The 20,875-nt window shown below is 40.4% G+C and overlaps 4 protein-coding genes across 4 annotated transcripts; 3 read left to right on the top strand and 1 right to left on the bottom strand.

Annotated features, from left to right (window-relative positions):
* Positions 1-1,688: 1,688 nt before the first annotated feature.
* LOC139940151 (organic solute transporter subunit alpha-like) lies at positions 1,689-6,230 on the top strand. Its single transcript, XM_071936441.1, has 7 exons — positions 1,689-2,049; positions 2,509-2,678; positions 3,004-3,077; positions 3,367-3,528; positions 4,066-4,162; positions 4,503-4,761; positions 5,273-6,230. The coding sequence occupies exons 1-7, from the start codon at positions 1,977-1,979 to the stop codon at positions 5,455-5,457; spliced, it is 1,020 nt and encodes a 339-aa protein (XP_071792542.1). The 5' UTR covers positions 1,689-1,976; the 3' UTR covers positions 5,458-6,230.
* An 818-nt stretch (positions 6,231-7,048) lies between these two features.
* LOC139946819 (organic solute transporter subunit alpha-like) lies at positions 7,049-11,931 on the top strand. The gene is made up of 7 exons (XM_071944535.1): positions 7,049-7,385; positions 7,923-8,092; positions 8,588-8,661; positions 9,543-9,704; positions 10,429-10,525; positions 10,916-11,171; positions 11,743-11,931. Exons 1-7 carry the CDS (start codon positions 7,304-7,306, stop codon positions 11,922-11,924), a joined length of 1,023 nt encoding a protein of 340 aa, XP_071800636.1. The 5' UTR covers positions 7,049-7,303; the 3' UTR covers positions 11,925-11,931.
* Positions 11,932-13,374: 1,443 nt separating this feature from the next.
* Positions 13,375-16,327, top strand: LOC139946811 (uncharacterized). Its single transcript, XM_071944524.1, has 6 exons — positions 13,375-13,598; positions 14,046-14,241; positions 14,420-14,661; positions 15,018-15,236; positions 15,789-15,901; positions 16,156-16,327. The coding sequence occupies exons 1-6, from the start codon at positions 13,431-13,433 to the stop codon at positions 16,325-16,327; spliced, it is 1,110 nt and encodes a 369-aa protein (XP_071800625.1). The 5' UTR covers positions 13,375-13,430.
* A 1,129-nt stretch (positions 16,328-17,456) lies between these two features.
* On the bottom strand, positions 17,457-20,625 carry LOC139946828 (large ribosomal subunit protein uL11m-like). Its single transcript, XM_071944548.1, has 5 exons — positions 20,483-20,625; positions 19,626-19,850; positions 19,088-19,183; positions 18,310-18,403; positions 17,457-17,704 (listed from the first exon to the last, which is right to left on the bottom strand). Exons 2-5 carry the CDS (start codon positions 19,758-19,760, stop codon positions 17,457-17,459), a joined length of 573 nt encoding a protein of 190 aa, XP_071800649.1. The 5' UTR covers positions 19,761-19,850; positions 20,483-20,625.
* Positions 20,626-20,875: the final 250 nt, after the last annotated feature.

Raw genomic sequence — 20,875 nt, 5'->3', positions numbered from 1 at the left:
TGTGGGCATTGTGTTTTTTTTCCTAAAAAAAAGTGCATACACCCTTTAAGGTAGCAGTTTATATACGCAAGAGAAGCGTAACTGTCAGTCATGTTTCTCAGATTGTTTATTCCCATTAGGGATTGTCGTCCTGCATGGACATTTTTTTTTTGCTCCGGATTTTTGGTGATATCTCAAAAAACGCAACTTTTAAAATGAAATGTTCATATGTTAGTTTTATTATAATACATCTACATTTATATAGGATTGAAACAATCCAAAAACCAATGATATACATTGCTTTTAACCAATCAAGTATACATCCCCGTCTTTTCAAAGTTTAAAATACCCAGTGTAGATGATGCCATTTTGTTTGTATTGTACTTTTTTAAATTGACGTAAATAATGTCATCAGGGGTGAAGAATATGTGTTTGGTTTCCCCTTAGACTGGTGTGTACTTAGTACTGTATACCATGTACATCGTGACATTGAATGTTTGCAAATATGCCACAGAGCCTGGCTTGTTTATTTTATACAATGCTCGATGAAAGAAAACACGCATCTCACAGGACTCAAAAACACTGAGGATACAGCGCTAAACATAATTTTGTATTATACTTGTAGAAAACAAAACTGATCAAAAAATATTGTAAGTGTTGTATATGTGCAATACAATTGAAATGATATGATATCGAGAAAACGATTCTTCCCTTCCGAGTTTGGGAAGTTTTGTAAAGTGTTAGATAATTAAACAGAGATATGACTGAGAAGTGAATGAGTTGGTTTACTACTTTTGCCTGCTAGCAGCTAAAGGCTTCCATGTAAATAAAAATTACCTTTAGTTTTGGGGTCATAAAATCGCATTTTTAAATTGACCCAAACCTGTTAAGATAGTGGTATTTATTTAAGTAATCTGCAAGGTATTTTTCGGACTTGGTCAGATTTGTCGATTGTTTTTGTTATCTTATTTGAAGCGCCGGTCAGAGGGGACGCACCACTTGGCAAGTTTTATCTGGGCAGTAGCCCGAAACGTGTACTATTTTAGGACATGTGTACAACTACAAATGTTTTTGTTTGGTTTGGGGTAACACCATGAGTATGTCTAGTTGCTTGGTCTGTGTTTTTCTATAGAGAACTTGTCTTGCTTTATATTCTACTACCGCGATGTAGATTTTTCGGAATCCTGGAGACTTCTCAGTTGGACAGAACTGTCCTGCTCTTTAATTAGCGTACTACCTGGGCGGAAAATCGGCCGGGACTACTACTTTAGGTTATAGTGGATCTTATTCGAAAACCTTTCAAAAACTATTTGAAATACTTTTATAAAGCAGCAAAACACTGAATGAGTCTTTGGTTTAAGTCTCTGTTTGGAAGGTGCATCCCTACACCCAGCAGCTTGTACCCGCCATCAGTTCATTATTTCGGGCGTTAAATCGCTTCAACTCGGCCTTCACAAATTGTGAACAAGTGTTAACACGAATTGACTTCAACAACTACAAAGTGATATCACGAGTGTGACTTTACTGCTTTGCTACCCCCTTATGTTCCTGACACTCTTCAAACAGGACCTTCTCATCACTTTTATTAGCCCGCTCAAGTATCCCTTTTGTCCAATGCAAGTATTTCTTGTTTGTTTTGTGATGGAAAAAAATCAAGTTTGGTATCCATAAAAATGAGTAGGACATGACTTCACCGCTTACATGATATCGCAGGCTAGAGGAATATTGACCATCATCACTCTGTCTATAAACGGAAGCAAAGATGTAAGATTTCAGTTGAAAGTTCTGCTTTTGGCTGTAAGAATCTAGGCTATACTGACTTTACATCATTTTCCAACTGATATTAGCGCGCGTGTGCGCAAAGATTCCAGGAGAAAAAGTCACAGACTTTTTTGGAAATTTTTGGAGAGTCAAAGTGTTTGAAACTGAACGGGATCCTTCACTATTTCAGCGGTTGTATCTCTGGACGGTCTTTGATTCACCGTTCGCAAGTCAAGATGAGTTTCCTCGGAATCACACCCGTCATTTGTAACAACTCCTTCGATTCATCCAAGGAAACATTGTACGAAGGTAAGATGATGTTAAGATGCCTCTCTGTTTTACTTTTGTGTAAATGGTTCTCTAAAATGTGGTGTACTTTGGTGAACGTTTTAATGATGCACATTACAAATTTCACGTGTTTTCACACGATGAACAAATTGTGAATGGAAGTGTCTCTGTGACAGCTTAGGCCTAGTGTAAGTATAGTCTGTCCCAAGGAAGCCAATATGGCTCATCAGGCCTGGGTGGAGAGAAGCAATCATGACAATGTGCTTTACTCGAGGACACAAATGTCAAGATGCATAAGGCCAGGATTCGAACCCACAATCTTTAAATTACAGAACTTAATTCCATCATCCTAAGCTCCTCGGCCGCTACACCCTTAGAACTAGTGTGATGCCAGCATATACTCGACTGGCTTGGTTTGGCCCACATTTCTATAGAGAATTATGATACCTATATTTGTATGAAATTATATTCATTTGACAGAGTTGGTTCAGAGCCCAATCTATGCCCTGATCACCACCTTTAGCTGTCTGGCCTGTGTATCAACAGTCGTCCTTTTCCTCGAGGCTTGTCACTTCACGATTTCCAGGGTACCACGTTCATCAGTTGCCAACCATCGACTCAACACAGTCATAATACTGTCCATATTTCCGGTAAAATTAAAACTGCTTTTATCAGTGTTTGTATGTAAAAATAAATAGATTACAACGGACTCGGAGAAGCAGTCCTATTTTACGAATGAATCTTTTGGTGAAAACTTCGAGATGAGAAAGTAACAGATCATGCCTACGTTGAGGGGAAATGAACTTAGTAACTGTAAACTTGCAAGTCTGAGGAAAATCTGTGTCGTTGTCTGGGTTCGAACCATACTTGTTTAATGATGTCATTTGGCCGTTAGTTTTACATGTTGTAAAATTGCATTGTTGTCACATCCAATTCAGAGCATCTTATTTTGTATATAACGTTTGTATACAACAGGTATTTTCTGTGTGTTGTCTGCCTGCCATTCTCATTCCAGAGGCGTCTACATTCTGCCTGGCCATGGCGGACCTGTAAGTTTCTGACTTATCATATCATTATTTAATCTAGTAATAGATCCAACGGCACCAGTAGCTTGTCAACATATGTGAATGGTGCGAACATACAAACTAACGTAATTTATAGTATATGCAAAAAAATAGCTTGCAGTTCCCAGCTGACACAATAGGTCCTAATTTTGCTACAAGGAGCAACATTGCAAAAAATGTGAAACACATTTCGGGTTCCATTCATACGAATATTTTTATCATGCATCTTCCTATATGGATTCATTATTCACAAATTGTCTCCTGCCTATTGCAGGTATTATTCCTTTACTATGTTCAAGTTCATCGTATTGATAGTGGATTACTACGGGGGTCACCGTAAGATGTTGGTGAAGCTTGCTGCAGAGAACATCACCTTCCCGCTCAGTGTCCCCATGCTGTGTTGCTTCAGATGTTTCAAACCTGTCCGGCTTACCAGGTATAGTACACCCAGTGCCCACTTGATTCTACATCCCCCCCCTCACCCCGCCAATCCTTCCCAAACACCTCACTGTACCGTCAGCACCGTTTAGGGTCAGAATAACTGGTCAAGATTAGTCGAGTTCTTATTCGCCTAATTAATTCACTGTAACCAAAAAAGTGTTTGCACTCGATTAGCACGAGACCCGACTTGAACCTAGTCCAACATATGCCATTTTCGAAACCGCGGCTTGCGCTTGTTGATCATCATTTTAAACTGCTTTAAAAACTCATCTGTTTGATGTCAATGTTGACCAGTGATATTCAACATAAACCCTACATATTTTGTATCCCTTTCTTTTGAACTGATTTTTGGTGTCATGAGTGAGCGCCAGAGTGCCATTTTTCGGCGGATACCGGCACTTTGGACATACGACCACAAAAACTATACATGAACTGATATATCGATTCCATCCTGTTGATTATTTTCTGTTGTTCCTAAACAAAGTTTATTCTTGGTATTTTGGAGATTTCGTTTTTTATTTTTGCTTACCAGAAAGAGCTTCATGTGGTTGAAAGTGGGAGTGCTGCAAATAGCGATTCTGAAGCCTCTGTTGACTTTTATTCAAGCTATCCTGGGCTACGCTAATCTGGTAAGAATGTTCAACTCCTTTTTATTCTCACACTCTTGTTGACAATCTTCTTTTGGGTCCGGCTAAGTTTTCTTCAACTACGTCTAGATGCGTAAAACAAAACTTCAGGCCTGAAGTCTTTCAGTATTAATTGAGTGAGAAATTACCTCTTTCTCGAAAACTACGTTACTTCAGAGGGAGCCGTTTTTCAGAATGTTTGATAATATCGACAGCTCTCCATTGCGTGTTACTCAAGTTTTTAATGCTAACAATTATTTTGAGTAATTACCAAGAGTGCCCAGTTCCTTTAAGGAGGAAAAACAAATAATCAAAGGCATGCTTCCTATGTGACAAAATACAGGGTCATGTACTGCAGAGTCTCTTCATTGTGGACATCGTGACCGTAGTCACCACACTGACCGCGGTCACCGCAATGAACATGATGGGTGCCAACTCCAGCATGGGCGAACTGAAGGAGAAATACTGCCTGGACGTCAAGTCGGCTATGATGAGCTCGGCCCTGATGATGGTCAGCCTACAGAAGTCTATCATCGGCATCGGCACGCTGTTCAGACCGCTCGGCTGCATCGTGCCCTTCTCGACACAACTCGTGGGCAATCGTAAGTTGAGATTTTGTCTCCTTGTGACGACTACAGCAAGCTAGTCGAAACATTGATATCAGTTAAAATCTTTTCACTTTTCATGTCACTTGTCTCAATGGCCCGGTCTGCACCCCCTCGACGTTCATGTAAACACAGGCTGTCATTTATTTAGTTATTCAAAATATACATTTGGAACCTTATAAAGACCTTCGACGAACTTTTCAAATCAATTCAATTATGTTGTTTGTGTGTGTCTTTTTACAGCGGAAAGGCCTATTATCAAGTTTGAATAACAACAAAATGCCAATACATGTAAAAGGAAACGATTAAAGCAAAATGGTTATATTATTATTGCATATGCCTCAATTAGAGATAAATTACAATCACATTCGAGGACTTTCCAGGAAGACTACATTTTTGTGTCTTTTCCCTCAACTTTATTATAGGCCTAAATGAGAACATTTTGATGATTTTTTGTGTCAGAAAACAGAAACAAATGTTGTTTTCTTTATCTTTGCATTTTTCACAGAGTGGCAGGCTGTAGTCCTCCTGGTCGAATCCACAATAATGACCATCCCAACACTCAGATACTATCGGACAGCAGACTGTAACGTGGTTGGCGTTCCCCCGCCCCTAGAGGAAGACGAAGAATTAGAGCCCAGGACGGGAGTTGGCAAGATGAGGAAATGGGTGCGCCGGCACACACTCATGTAGAGAAACATTGAAGTCAACTGCACCTCACTGAAACCAATAGTTTTGAATTTGTTTATAGGCCCTATACAATAATAGGTGAAAGCAATAAAAAGGTTTTCTGTACGCAATTAAATAGAAGTTTTTAAAGCTCAGTGTCGTACAACTTCATCAAAAATATTGTATAATTGTCGACATTTCTTCGCATGAGCGTCATTTTTCGTAGCAGCGTCATTTTAGTGTAAAGTGTATGAGTTTGTTTTCATAAGTAACGAGTTTGTGCCTTTATCTGTTGTCATCATGTACATACAATTTCATGATATCTACCTTAATTTTCTTGATTTTCTTTTATAAAAGGCCTGTAAAGTTTGTTTTGCTTTATCGTTTCTTATTGTTGCTATACAAAATTTAAAAAAAAAAACATTTTCTATCGCGAGAATGAAGCTCTGTGTTTGGTTATGAAAATAAACCAACACCATCATTGAGCGTGTGATGATTTATTTGTTTGTTTATTTGTTTATTTTAATGTATCTATGTGTGCCACATATCGGCGGCATGGTATACACCGCTGCAGACTAGTATCTGACATCAACGAAATAATGAAATTCTGGCACATTCTAGTACCGAATATTAACACCAAAGGTACCGTGTACTAATCGACGTTACCAAGAATCATTAGATCTACACCTGAGTTGATCAAATTGTTACAAAAATCGTCTTCTTTCTTTTCTAGGTCAGTGAACAAAGGTCGAGTGAGACGTGATAAATTGTAGGCGGGGACATCTCTGTCCAGTCCAGGTGATTGTACTTGTTGTGGTGCATTTTCTCTGATATTATCGGGTATATTTTTCCCCGATTGAAGTCCTGGTCTCCCAAACGGGATATTAAAGGAGCTTTGACTATGGAAAGAAAACCTCGATATTCAAGTGATGCATAGACTTTTTGAGATTTTGTTAAGAACAGTTGCACATATGTTTCGATTGCAACAGACGACAATGTTACAGAAGATCTTGATTGGGTTTGCCCTTAAAGTCAACCTTCGATGGAAATACGTGTTGATGCCGCTAATTGCATATATTATGTGAACATTTATATATGTGCCAATAAAATGACAGATAGGAAACTAGAAGAAATGTTCAGTTCTAGATATGGGAGGAAACCCCCAACTGGGGAAATCCAGGCGGCAGGGACTGAAAGCCTAATACACATGCAAGGCTCCGGTCTGAGGCGCGATTCGAACCGGGGTCCACAGATGTGAGAGGCAGGGAAAGAACCACGGAGTCACTCTAATTGAATGACACTGCTATTTTCCAAGCAGGCCGAGTGAAATATAGGCCTTCTTGAAACTCCTATGTTGTATGGCAAGAATACTGCAACGTAAAATGATTATAAGTTAAGGGCAGCCAAAACAGGGTCAACAATACCGATAGCTCACTGCAACACAGTACCGTTTTATGTGCAAAGTTTACGGGAACAGAGTACTAGTGTGATGATTTAGTGATAACTAACAGCAATTATGCCAAATTGATACTATGATTAGTGTTAGAGGTGACTGGGTACCAAACTTAAGACCCCCCCCCCTCCCCAAACTGATATCATTATTCACTACAACTCAGAAATACGAAGTCCACACGATAGCAAGTTTCAACTTTTGCATTCCGCTCAAAATAGAACTTCAGTCCTGGATGACAAAGTCGTTGGTTTTGTTGCTCAATGTCATCGTCTGGTCCGTAAATGAAACCTACACAAATGTGAAGGAAGAAATCACATCCCAAGGAGGATTGTAAAACTGTCTGTTGTCGAGTGAGATTTTTTTCTTCAGCCGTGACTTTTTTGGAACTGTGAAAGAAGAAAAAAAACTCATCGCAGGATGGGGGCTATTCTTGGTGTTCAGCCCGTGGATTGTACACAAAATGGAACTATAGACTGGAATAAAGGGTCACTTACAACTGGTGAGTTAACAATGGCAGTCTGGTAAAAGTTTGGTAGACAATTTAACTTAGGCCTACTCTTCCCTTGCAAAGTTCAGTAAAATCCAAAATGAATGTACACCTTCTGTATCAGAGGAAGCGATGCTTTACAGGAAAAGCTATTATTTTGAAAGGTTGGACTACTGTTACTCGCTTGATATCCTTAAATTTATACAAGAAAATAAGTTTTGTGAATGTCAACACGTTGGTAAATAATCTGACCACTCTAACAATTATACTTGCTTTCTCATGTATGTAGGCTTATAACAAGACTAGAAGTTACTTTTGGAGTTTCATCATCTGTTTTAGTTCATGTTTATTATTTAATAAAGTTTTAGTTCAAGACTTTTTAAAGGGTTCTTTATAATGATTAACAATGACAAGATCAAGGGTTGAAGTGCCACTAACATTAACAGTAAAACTATATTAGGAGTAAAATCCTCTTTCACAAGTACCCCCCCCCCTCAATGTTGAAGTACGGCACTTTTCTAAATGCTCCTCTTTTCCAACCTTTTTCAGAACTAGCCAAGTTTCCAATTTTCACCTTGGTATTTGTCTATTCCTCGATTGCTGCCATCGTCATCCTGTTTTTCTTCTTCGAGGCAGCGTTCTTCACAGCGACGAGGGTACCTCGGTCCTCGGTGGCCAACCATCGGATCAATACCGTCATCATGCTGTCTATATTCCCCGTAAGTATACTTACTATAGTACCCACTCACCGCAATATAGGGAGGTACTCGTATACGGAAGCGCATTGCCGCCACCTATTTATATTGTGTACGTACACGATAACTAATCGTGTACGTACACGATAAATCCAAACTTATCGTGTACTTGTACGTACTGTACGTTTATGTCTATATTCCCAGTAAAGTCTCACCGCAGTAGGAGATGTGAACTCGTACGGAACGTATTGCCGCCACATGAATGAAAAAAAAACCCTCCCATACTGTGTACGTACACGATAACTTATCGTAAACTCACACGATAAAAGTCCGAACTTAGCGTGTACGTACACAATAACTAATTGTGATGATAAGTCCAAACATGATGAGTTCATATTAGGGCCTGTTGATTTCAAATTCCGGATATAAGTATAATATTTGAGACATACGAAATACTCTGAATCTTGTGATTATTCCTGTGTTCTAACATATTTGTTTGTATTTGTATATTACTTTCAGTCATTTATCGTTTGGTCTTTCCCAGCCGTCCTTATTCCTTCTGCTGCTCAATTTTGTATGCTTCTCGCAGACCTGTGAGTATAGAACCCTATAGAACGTTAAAGGCAGTGAACACTATTGGTAATTACTCAAAATAATTATTCGCATAAAACCTTTCTTGTTGACAAGTAATGTGGAGAGGTTGGTGGTATAAAACATTGTGAGAAACCGCTCCCTCTGAAGTGGAGTAGTTTTCGAGAAAGAAGTAATTTTCCACGAATTTGATTTCGAGACCTCAAGTTTAGAACTTGAGGTCTCGAAATCAACCATCTAAATGCACACAACTTCGTGAGACAAGGGTGTTTTTTCTTTCATTATTATCTCGCAACTTCGACGACCAATTGAGCTCAAATTTTCACAGGTTTGTTATTTCACGCATATGTTGAGATACACCAAGTGAGAAGACTGGTCTTTGACAATTACCAATAGTGTCCACTGTCTTTAACCCTTACACTATCTTCTTAGCTAGATGAAGGTCTTTTACACAATTGTAACCCCTGTTCCTAATGGCAATTCCTACAACTCTCTCAACTCCCTTCGAAGCATACGACCCCAAGTTTAAGGTGCGTTTTGGCGGTCGTAACCAACAACTGTTTCGATTGAATTAGCCATATTGCTTAATCACTGGCCGTTGACCGAAACAGTTCTTGGTTACGACTGCCAAAACGCACCCGGATGAAACCTATTAATCAAACACAATAATGGCTCATCCCTATTGCCTTCCCATTTATAAAACTATGGTTAAGTGACTTGCCCAGGATCACTAATAAGTGACGTGACCGGGTATACAAGCCCACTCTGATGATTCAGCCGTCAGAACTCGAGTCCAGTGCACCAGACTAGGACTACTTGCCCACGATACACACACAAATACATTGTTACGTCTAACCCCTAACCTTCTTTTCGCTATATCCAGATATTACTCGTTTGTCATGTTCAAGTTTGTGGTGTTACAAGTGGACTACTACGGAGGGCACCGTAAAATGATGGCTCGACTCGCCGCAAGCAATGTTATGTTTAATATAAACAGTCCCGTGCTGTGCTGTTTGTGCTGCTTCAAGCCAGTCCGTCTAACCAAGTACGTCCACTCAAAGAACCCCTGTTTTACTTAAAGATGCTATGTCAGATTTTTGGCCCCAAACATTTAATAAAAATATTTTTTGAGTGAATGGTATAAATACCATTGAAAAAAATGAAAAAAAAAAAATAAATAAATACCTTTGAAATTTCAAAGAGTATCACCCGCTCTAACGATAAAAAGTTTAACTTTTACTTTTAATGGTCAGGAACCATGACAAAAATTTAAAACGTTTCTTATAAAACACATAAGAATTGGTCACGTGATATATTGTCGGGATCCCGACAAAAACTAATTTTGAGCACTTTATTTCACTGCTACTAATAATTGGCGGACTTTTTCGAGCAATGGCTCAAATGAAAGCTTGTAACTTTCTCGACCCCCATCAAAATACCTATTGCATTTTAAATCAAAATTTTGGGGTCAAATCGGCCAAAAATCTGACATAGCATCTGTAAAGGGAACATATTGCCCAAATCTTTGTTTTGTAAACAATTTGAATGGTTTCGTCCCCTAGTGTAGATACGCTTTCTGTTTCTCTTTGCCCCGAAAATACACTCTTTATTTTTAACCAGGAGCTCCAAAATATATAAAAGCAATTTCATGAAACCATTACCAAAATGTTGACCTGAATAATGCAATGACTGCTGACGTCAGTGCCATCGTTTGTTAGCAATTCCATTCTTGTGTTTTTAATCACCGATTTTTTAAATTGTCTTTACAGGAATAGTTTCTTCGTGATTAAGTTTCTGGTTCTACAGATTGCAATCCTCAAACCCATCCTGACTTTCTTCCAAGCTATTGCTAGCTTTGCGGGATTGGTATGTATTAATCTTTATTAACTAACGTTACCGTTTTTACACTACGGTAATTTTCTGGAGGGTTCCATTCTTACTTCGATGTTGGACAATAACTATAGAGGGCCTTAACGAAACCACGACTCCGGCTTGGGGCCAGCCGGCAATTTGAAACCCCATATCAGGAAAGTGCAGGTTTTCATAAGCTGTAACAGAGCCCAAATCCATGGAGGAATCATGCTAAACCCAACAAGCCGGGTTTTCGAAAATGCTTAGGCGATATTACAGTGTTTTGCTCGTTCTGAAGCCCATTTACGGCTTCTCATTTCGTACAAGAAAGTCACCATCGTAAAACGATCGAGCTATTATTGAGGCTAATTGATGACCGTGTCACCCTTTGAATTTCTACTGCAGAATTTGGTGGGTACCGGTGGACTCATCATTCAGTTCGTAACAGTCCTATCCACCCTGACGGCAGCTACCGGTATCAACATGATAACGAACGCAACGAGCAGCACCGACCTGGAGAAGTACGACTTGAAGGGGAAGGCGGCCATGATGACCGCTGCACTGATGATGATTGGCCTGCAGAGCGCAATCATTAACGTCGTCACCGTGTTCAGACCGCTCGGATGCACCGTGCCATTCCCTTCCTCTGTCATCAGTTCCCGTAAGTTAAGTTTTCCTGAAGAGTTACTGTTTGATGTACCCCCCGAGTGGCGTGTCGTGTTGTCAGCAGCAGAGTGTGGGTTCGAATCCCGGTCATGACACTTACTTGCGCCCTGGGTAAAGGGTTGGGAACGTAATGCATTCTGCTCTACAAGCCAGGCTCGGAGAAGGTTCCTATAGTGGATGATATCCTATGCCTACACATACGGACTGTGAAGGGGATAACCCTGTTTCAGCCCTGTTTCAGATAGGTGGTTGGAAACGTGCCGCTGGTGAATGTGCAGTGCAGCCCTCACCTTGAAGTGGCAGTCCGTGGCCTTTGTTAGGTTAGGCGATCTCTCATAAGAAAAACAAAAACAAAGTAGACCTCTCCTGAAAACGAAAAGAGTATACTGTTCGAAACGTTGAGACCACACCGGCTCTTTTCAGAGCCAACACTCCCTCAACAGAGGTTTAAACATGGTAGTCACCCGCAAGTTTACTATTTGTAATTTCTTCCTATTTATTCACAACATGCAAAGCTTCATAGCACTTAGTAGATCTCAACCTTCGTAACCTTCATTTCTCGACAGAGTGGCAGGCATTTCTCCTCATTCTGGAGTCAACTATCATGATGATACCGATGCTTCGGTACTACCGGACAGCGGACGGCAACGTTGTAGGTGTCCCCCCGCCCATCGAAGACGACGATGAGGAGGCAACATCGGGTCTGGGTAAAATGAGGCAATGGGTGCGCCGACACACGCTCATGTAGGCAGACGTTTCCGGTTGAATCCCGGCTTTGACGTCACATAAAAGGCTATACATGGTCTGCCATTTTCGAGTCAAACGATCGGGTATAATCTTGAGCATGTCCTTCTGGAGCATAGTCTAAAATGCACACTACACAGTACATGCAAAACACACTGACTCTCCCAAAATAACACAACCAGGGCCCAATTTCATGGCTCTGCTTACCGTAAGCAAAAGGATCGGCGCTTACAGAAGCAGTGAATTTTGTGCTTACGTCAAGCGTATTTCACGGGTTAGAGGGGAATTTCGGCTTGTGGCATTCTACGCAGAATTCGGCGCTTGCAGGTAAGCGGAGAATGGTGATCGTAAGCGCAGAATTCGGCGGTAAGCAGAGCCATGAAATTAGGCCCAGGTTATTTGAAGCTGATGACGTCATTAGAGTTGGGTCTAATTAGGAGATTTTTTTGCACTTGACCTCTCAACAAACAATCTCCTAATTGACCCAACAACCCAACTGACGTCATCAGCACCAAACAGTTGCGCCATTTTGGGAGTCACTGTTGGTTATTGTCGATCGTACTCACCCCCTCTTACGGACACTCTTCTCACTCTGTAGTAATGTTGAATTATTTTCAGTATTTTATAAGTTAAGTAAAGACAGAAAGGAAGACTAAGTAGTTTACACTTTAACTGTGAAGAAACTTGAATGAAACAAACATCACACGGTGGTTTTCGCAAAAATACCTTTTTGTGTTCGAAACTTCCATGTGCTTTTAATTAAAGATGTACATCTTCATTCGAGATTTTCTTTTTACAATTTCCACTGGTATCAGAAATACTAGTATTTGAAAACAGGAAATTTAGTCACCAGGCCTTATTTTTCTGTATTGATTGGTTTATCCGTCCCGTGTGGTTTTTATAAATTAATTTGAATTAGTTATAATATTTTCATTGTTGTACAAATCCTTCGATGACAGTTTTTCGTACTTTTGTATTTCCTTGACAGCTCAAGTTATTCATTAGATATCTAGCCTTAAGATTTTAAATATATAACGATTAGTCAAAATTGATTTGTTTTTACATTATAACCGGTAGTAGGTCAGTGAGATAATTGCAAGCTTTCATTAAACATCATGCTTGATACGTTAACAGTAATTTTGGATTTACAACTATGTGCTAATGTGAGTGTAACTTGATTTCGACGTTGTTTCTTTTAAAGATGTTGATGAGACGCCCGCTTCTAACGTTTTCTTGACATCACAGTTGAAATTACAAAGATTGTAAATGTTGACGCGTTGTAGCCAATGGAGAGAGAGAGCTTTAAAATCAAAACCCAAACAGTTGCATGTGACTGTGCGGCACGAAGCAAATGTTGGTGACGCAATAATCAATATGCATGCCGTTGAGCAATTGTGACGCGAGAACTTTCGCGTGGAGTATGAACGCTAGACGGTTGCGTGGCTTGAAAACAAACAGACCCCTCACCACTATTCTGTTCAAAAAGTGTTGTAAATTTTAAAGTCTGAGTATGGGTTGTACTAAATCAAGAGTTGGTCCGATGCCGGCAAAAAGGACGAGGGCAATGAAGGGTGCGAGGTTTTCCATCACAAACCGCGTCGTCTCGAGGGGCAATACCGGCCGTACTCCGGGGATGAAAATGTGGAGGCGGATCATTCATCATTTCCGGAAAGTGAAGGTGTGTATGGGAGTGTATAATAGAGTGATCGGGAACGTTGGCCAACTGGGTTCTCATCCTGCCCAGACCGTTTAATACTTACTTAGGCCTACTTGATTATTAGACATGTCGTGACCGAGCGGTCTAGTGCACAGTGGGGGCTGATTCTTCACAATGTGGGTTCAAATTTTGGTCCCAGCATAGCACTTGTGTCCTTGAGCAAAACACTAATTTTTCCTTGGCTTTTATGTCCTCTAACTAATGGATCCATGAAGTAGAAGCAAAATAAGAAGTACATGTATAGTTTTTGTTTTTGTGGCAAAACGGCAACGTGGCTACATGTTAATGATAACAAACAAGTCTATAGTAACTTGTGCTCAAACTTATTATTAAATGAACTGAAGAGAAAAGTTTGGGGACTCGCATAAAAATTGCATGACATTTCAAATATTGGATTCCCATGTATAGGTTTCACCGGTGAAATCCCACTTGGGTGGTGGAGACAATGCTGAATATGATGAGAGGAGATTGTCCCGCTTTGGTTGCCGAAGTAATACTCGCACCGTGGAGTATTTGCTATACACGGCCAACAACCAGCACAATGGTGAAGCCGCTGTAGAGAATGCCGTGCTACATCGGGAGCTGGCAGTATTACCAGGCCAACGTAAGATAGAATGTTTACCCGTACATCAACCTATTAAAAGAGCAACAGATGTAGAGAAATTACTTTGGATAATGTAGTTGTTATCACTGCGATCGACGACTCCTATACTAATACGTGAAGGTTGTGCAGAGCTGTATTTTAAGAGCCAGATTGTATGTGTTCCATTTTTCGTTTTTAGATCTGAACGAAACTCAAGCTGGAGTCCTCCGTGAACTCCGAGATATTGGAATATTGAATGGACAGGCATCTGCCACTGGTTCCATCTCATTTACCGTGGACAATGACCTCCAGTCAGCTCTGCCTCATACACGCCGTCCTCCCGCTCGTCTAGCCCGGCTGGAGAAGACGCCCGTGGTGCCGGACTTGAGGACGGGGGAACATCTGCGAGAGAAGATGGAAGCTAATGAGAGAAGACGAAAGGTACGGTGTTGCTAGTGGCTTCAGTCTGGGCGTTCAAATGTTCCTCATGTACTCCAAAACCAATTTACCCCCTTCACAGTCCTTAAGGATGTAGGCATGTGTGTCATCCACTAGAGCCTGCTGGTACAGCAATTATGTTCAAGGGCACAAGTGTTACAATTGGGATTCGAATCCACACGCTGTTGCTGAAAACACCAGAGCTTGAGTCTGATGAACTAGACCCCTCAGCCACGATATATCGGCATTGCAAATATTAGGTGGGAAAGAAAATTTGATACAAATTAATTTTACTCTGTAAAAAGTGTCAATCGAAAATAAACTTGACACTTTTCTTCACTATTTCCCCCTTCTTTCAGATCAAGCAAGACGAACTTCTAGAGCGCCTTCGTGCCCACTCTCGCCAAGGGGTCCACCACAGCGAGGTTGCCGCACAGACTGAGCGGAATCTCCAGCAGCGAGTAGCTGATAAGATCATCGAGAAAGATATTGCCTTCAACAAGAGAGTGGAGAAGATGACTGCGGATAGAGAGGAGAGAGTCAGGGTCAAGTCCCGCATGGGAGACCACGCTAAAGAGGTTAGAGTCAACCAAGACACATAATTATTATGGGTGAAACTGACACAGCCTACAAGTGTCGGACCCCAGCTAGGATCCGGAATCTGCATGGGTCAATTCTGACCCTAGAGTTTGTAGACTGTACATCCGTCCCGTCGTTAAAAGAAAATACAGTATTTCAGTCCTCAAAAGTGCTTGATGAGTTTGCTAATTTAAACTGAGTTTATTTGTCAAGCAAATTAGATATTGAGCAGCCTACCACTTCAACGACGTCCCTTTTACCATTGGGTGCCGAAAATTGGCACGGTGTACCCCTCCAATTTAGTGTCTTAATTGTGTCGATGAATCGTTTACTTTCGATGATTTTGATGGGGGTCTGTGCAAGAAGAACAGAGTGTGTGGAAACTTTGGGTGTTTTTCGTTAGGGGCACGAATTTCCTCTGCCACATATTGCGTTGTTTGACTGGTGGCATCTTCATCTTCAACTACGAGGAGGAAGATACTCCAAATTGAAATGGTGCTTCCCTTGAAGAGAGTGTGTATTACTTACACTAAGGTTTGATCCATCCATAGGTTGTCGAGATTATGGATAAAGAGTGTCAGCTGCGAGCAGCGGTCACTGTAGCCAAGAAACAAAAGATTGTCCAGACAAATCTTGAGCGTCACCGTCGTCTCCGATTGAACAGGTAACCCAGCCCATCCCTGGATATCAATAATAGCTGTCAATTTCAGAAGAAATAGCTGTCAATTTTCACCAGAAATTAATTTGATCCATGTCACGCATTTCGCCGCTTTAAGCCCGTATAACATCCCTCCCTCTCCAGCTCCCTCTACTTAATTTAGAGTGAACACTATTAACACGCGGATCCTTCAAAACCGTGTACAACTTTTCAAAAGTTCCTTAAAGTTTGAAGGCGAACACACCCTTCCTTTTCTTCAGGGTGAGATTGAACCAGAGACACCGCGAGAACGTCCGCCGTGCCGTAGCTCGGCGCCTCGCTGAGCAGGAAGAGCACGCCGAGTCTCAGATGCAATACTACGGGGAGATCGAGACGGCAAGGTTCAGCGACGACGAAAGCGTCTTGGACCCAGAGTTGCAGTGGATTATGTAGACTCAATGCTTTGGGAATTAAGGGGTTTGAAATCCACATTTCTAGTGGCGCGCTTCAGTATTCACCTTTGTGGTGGACTTTCTGTTTAAATGTAGTGGGAGCTTTTAAAGAAGTGTTCAACAAGCGTGGAGTGGGTGGGGGTTAGTGAAAGGGGGGGAGACCAGTTTCGATTTAAGGTTACGCCTTCCAAGGTTGCCCCTTCCAATATGCCTCATTATAACCCTCTCTTCCCCGCCCCCCCCACCCCCCATCACATTAAAAATATTTGATTACAGATGATGAGTGCCTACTTCTTATCAGTGCTCAGTGAATCAATATCTTATACAATTTCCATACAGATGGTTTTTTACAAAAATGAAAAGGGGGGGGCAAAATCTTATCAATTTATTAGAGCAAAAATGTTGCTTCAATTTCATGCACAACCGATTGTATCATATTATGGCAGCCTAGAAACACAGCAAGACAGAATAAATCAAGTTATTTCTTAAGATATGTAGGTAAATAATTTATTGTGCAACTTTCAAAAACAACTTATAGAGCCATAAGAATACTGCTGTATTTAAAAAATCATGCAAATTAACCAGAATATTTGATCGATATTTAACAGAAAACCACTTTGTAATGACTCACTCGTTTTTTAATTCAGTATTCAAAACTCTCTTGACATACCCTCAATGCCAAACTATTGAGCTAAAATGCAAGAACTTTTGTCACTCACAACATTGCAGAATTTGTTTTGTTTTCTGAAAATACACCTTCATCTTTGTACAGGACAGGTATCTTGGTTTGGATTTGACTTTTCTCCAATATGAATCCGTGTTAACCAAACTAAGACTGTGAGTATAAGTGACTCAGGTCCCATTTTAAAATAATTATTGTTCTAGTAAAAAGTACAAGGCCATACAAATATTGTAAGGGCATGATCAAGTTCAATATATGGAAATTTTCCATCGGGATAAAGAATACTAATTTTCTTTTTTAACCAAAAACATGTTGTATACCGATGTGTGTTAATAGCATTGTATACTCGGTACTTTCCTGAGCTCTGTGGAAAAAAACCAGGCATATTACTCTGGTGGGATTTGAGTTCCTTTAACATTACATCAAATAAACAAAGTTTTGAGGTTTCTCAAGATAATCGGTCTAAAGCTCTCTTTTCATCCAAGGCCTTCCTCGTCTCTGCAACCTCCTCTAAGAACTGTTTATACTCCTCAGGGTCAAGGTCCCGAACTATCTGGACTCCCACTGAGCGACAGGTTCCGATGATCTGTTTACAGACATCTTGAAGACTCAGGTCCTGCAGTGGGCTGTCTTGGTGTTTGATTTTTGCGATCTCGTAGACATGTTTGAGAGTTATCTTGCCAAAGACCTGTTTGCCTAGTAGAGAGAAAAAGTGGAGAGCAATAATGGTGTCATTAGCTTCTTGAGTATATCTTTCAAACGCGCACTTTCACTTTCGAAAGCTTGTACATTGCACAAATTGACAGAGAACAATTTGTGCAAGGACAACAGGGTTAATCTTTTTTTACAAATGCTTTTCTGTGATTGTGTTGTTGATTGTGCTAACATTTCTTTGAACTTTACACATCAACCCATGCGAGCTCCTAGGGGAAAAAAAGAACAATTCCTTGGAAATAGCTACCCCTGCATTGGAGTAGGGTTAAGGGAAAATAACCCAAAGGATTAGCATCTTTGAGTGTACCTTTTCCCCGGAAAAATATCGCATCAAATGTGAAACGAACATTGAGTGGTACTAGGGTTACAGTTTTGGGAATGGGAGACTTTTGGGACGCTTGGTGGCAGCAGACTTACCAGGTAAAATCCATTGTTCTCGGTCAAGTGCGCACGCTCAGAACTACTTAAACAATGGAAATTTACCTGGTAAGTCTACTGCCACCTAGCGTCCCTAAGTCTCCCATTGGCTTGGTAGTGTGGAAAGGGCTTAAGATGGCCCCACGATGAAATAAACTCTTTAAGCTTACCTGCTTCGTGAACTCCCCTGTTCATACCAGCCGCCTGCAATAAAAGGTAGGCAGATGGTGGCGTTCTCATTTCGATATCATACGTTCTATCCGGCTGATGGGGATAAAAATGTGACTTATTATTGCAAAATGCGAAGCACAAATACTTGGTGATAGCATTTGCTTTAAAAACTACAAATAAACAAAGGTGAGACTGTGTGGGTGTACAATCTCTCTCAAACCTTGTCTGAGCAAAAAACTTGCCTCAAGCTAACAACATGTTCATGAAGCGACAGTTTTTCCTTTGATGGAACCAAAAAATCGAGTACCAATTTAAAACAAAGCAAAGAGTCGTACCAAACTAAAGTAAAACAGCTATTTCCACCGGCATAAAACCCATACTTTGGTAAATGCCCTGAAGCCCCACTTTTAATCTTCCCTTCTTCATTCTGATAAGATGACGGTTCGCATTGTGTTAAACAATTAAGCGAGTGTGTGGTTCTGAGATGAACCATAGGTTTACTCAACATTCCAAAGTGTGATGTGGCCAACATAGGGCTAGGTAGCTCAGTTGGTAGAGCACTGGTACGTTAATCCAGAGGACGTTGGTTCAATCCCGATTCAGTAAATTTGTATTTGTTCAAACCCAAACTATTTCAAACTTACCATGTTAGTTTCTCTTGTGGTTTGTTACTTGATATTTTAAATTGTTTATATACCTTTGAACAGAGCCCTTGCCCCCACACAATTGAAATCTTGAGGGGAAAATAATAGAAAGGAATAGATTTCCACAACCTACATTTATATGGATGTAGCAGGGAAGTGGAACTCCGTCTTTGATGTGACTCGTCTTCTGATTGAAGTCTTTACAGAACTGGCCGATTGGTATTCCCCTCTGTGGAGACAGAAATAATGTTACATGAATGTAATAATTAAAAAGATGTTTTGACATTTATTTTTTTGAGAACATTGTTACTCTTCATGTGATAAATGGCTGCCACTTGACTCCTTGAGCAGAATTTCAACAAGCCCTCTATCAAACCCCACTGCAAAGAAAATTCTTGATAACTTTCTTTGCCAACTTAAAACTGGATTCCCAAATACAGTTACTCAGAAAAGATATTGTTGAATATTTATACTTATGAGTGAACAAGGGATTGCATTTTAAATTTTAAGGGTTCATCCCAAAAGTGATTCACCAAAACTGCATTTTTACAAAGTTTGAAAAACTAATTTGGTGAATCTTTTTGCCATTCTCCTAACGGGAGATTTTCTCAACAACAAGGCTTACTAATTGTTGATTATAATAAAAGAAAGATATGCTAAAGTGAACTCACCTGACCCAAAATGGGTCCGAGTGGGGGTCCTGGGGCAGCCCGCCCTGCCCTGATGTAAGAGCGGATTGTATTGCCATGTTCTACTTTTTTAGCTACATCCTTTGCTGCCTTCACAGCGCGTGCAGCCTTTGACATCTTGGGATGATGCAGTTAATACTTCCCCCGAGTTTGGGGGAGATTCTTCAAACGTAATCACTTCCTTTTCAACTCTGAAAATAGGTAAAACTAAAAGAAACAAAACAGTTATTTCTTACAATACATTAGGGAATATTTCTGCAGCATGCCACAAACTTTGACGTTTTTTACTTTTTTCCCCCAACAATTTATAGATAGGCCGACAAAGGCTTTGCATTGCTTGCAGGTACAAAAGGCGAAGGATTTTGTGACACCTACCACCGTGACCATTAAGCCGGTACAATCATGTTATTTATACAGCTAGGTAGGGCTAGCTTACTCCTAGAACTATTTCAGTTTCGTCCAGCTATCGTCTCCCGATAGCCGGACGAAACCGAAATAGTTCTAGTAGTCAGTAGTAGGTGTAGGGCTAGCTAGGTAGAACTGTACCATTCTGCCCAGTTTTCTGGCACAATATAATTCTGTTCTTGACACAGACAGTAAAATAATAAAATAGACAGTAAAATAATAAAATAGACAGTAAAATAATAAAATAGACAGTGCTCTCCGTTGTTCACAGCAGACACAGCACAGTCCAGTTAAAGTGCATGCAGTGCACTGCCAGTGCTAGCCCTGGGCTATACCAGTGCCAGTGCAGTGCAGTGGCTGGCAGTGCCAGTGGCACTATCCTCTTGTTTTATTTTTAATAAAGATTATTCTTAGAATCTATAAGTAAGACAAACCGTGTGCAGTCTAAGCATATTAACGATCTCAAATCAGAGAAACGGTGGCTCCATATATGTCACAATTGTAAATTTTCGAGCAACACTGGAATGTTTTGTAACCAATCTGCACTGCACACACACAACTTTCAGTTGTCCATGGGCGCCGCCATGTTATTACCCTAGAACACGATGTGCTATTATCTCCCAAAACCCGTTTCAAAGTTAGCCTAGTTAAAAAAAGTTGGTATTTCTTAATTGGCATAGTCAAGCCTATAAACACACATTATTTGACCAAAATAATTGCATGACTAAAGACTTGTTTAGTTCAATTAATAGATTTGTATGCGACATTTTAATCACTTTTATTTTTAAGGGAACATGCACGAACAGGGTAAACATTGGGAAAAAAGA

This window comes from Asterias amurensis, chromosome 1, assembly GCF_032118995.1.
Source record: "Asterias amurensis chromosome 1, ASM3211899v1".
Lineage (NCBI taxonomy): Eukaryota > Metazoa > Echinodermata > Asteroidea > Forcipulatida > Asteriidae > Asterias > Asterias amurensis.
Note: the sequence above shows the minus strand (reverse complement) of the source record. Positions and strands in the feature narration are given on the sequence as shown.

Excerpts from the sequence above, each read along its gene's own strand:
- LOC139940151 (XM_071936441.1), top strand. The coding sequence starts at position 1,977 with ATGAGTTTCCTCGGAATCACACCCGTCATTTGTAACAACTCCTTCGAT. Across the intron at positions 2,679-3,003 it reads TAATACTGTCCATATTTCCG|GTATTTTCTGTGTGTTGTCT; the intron begins GTAAAATTAAAA and ends TGTATACAACAG. Across the intron at positions 3,078-3,366 it reads TGCCTGGCCATGGCGGACCT|GTATTATTCCTTTACTATGT; the intron begins GTAAGTTTCTGA and ends TGCCTATTGCAG.
- LOC139946819 (XM_071944535.1), top strand. The coding sequence starts at position 7,304 with ATGGGGGCTATTCTTGGTGTTCAGCCCGTGGATTGTACACAAAATGGA. Across the intron at positions 9,705-10,428 it reads AAGCCAGTCCGTCTAACCAA|GAATAGTTTCTTCGTGATTA; the intron begins GTACGTCCACTC and ends TTGTCTTTACAG. Across the intron at positions 11,172-11,742 it reads TTCCTCTGTCATCAGTTCCC|AGTGGCAGGCATTTCTCCTC; the intron begins GTAAGTTAAGTT and ends ATTTCTCGACAG.
- LOC139946811 (XM_071944524.1), top strand. The coding sequence starts at position 13,431 with ATGGGTTGTACTAAATCAAGAGTTGGTCCGATGCCGGCAAAAAGGACG. Across the intron at positions 13,599-14,045 it reads ATCATTTCCGGAAAGTGAAG|GTTTCACCGGTGAAATCCCA; the intron begins GTGTGTATGGGA and ends TCCCATGTATAG. Across the intron at positions 15,902-16,155 it reads CGTCGTCTCCGATTGAACAG|GGTGAGATTGAACCAGAGAC; the intron begins GTAACCCAGCCC and ends CCTTTTCTTCAG.
- LOC139946828 (XM_071944548.1), bottom strand. The coding sequence starts at position 19,760 with ATGTCAAAGGCTGCACGCGCTGTGAAGGCAGCAAAGGATGTAGCTAAA. Across the intron at positions 19,184-19,625 it reads TCGGACCCATTTTGGGTCAG|AGGGGAATACCAATCGGCCA; the intron begins GTGAGTTCACTT and ends CTGTCTCCACAG. Across the intron at positions 18,404-19,087 it reads CCTGCTACATCCATATAAAT|CCGGATAGAACGTATGATAT; the intron begins GTAGGTTGTGGA and ends TATCCCCATCAG.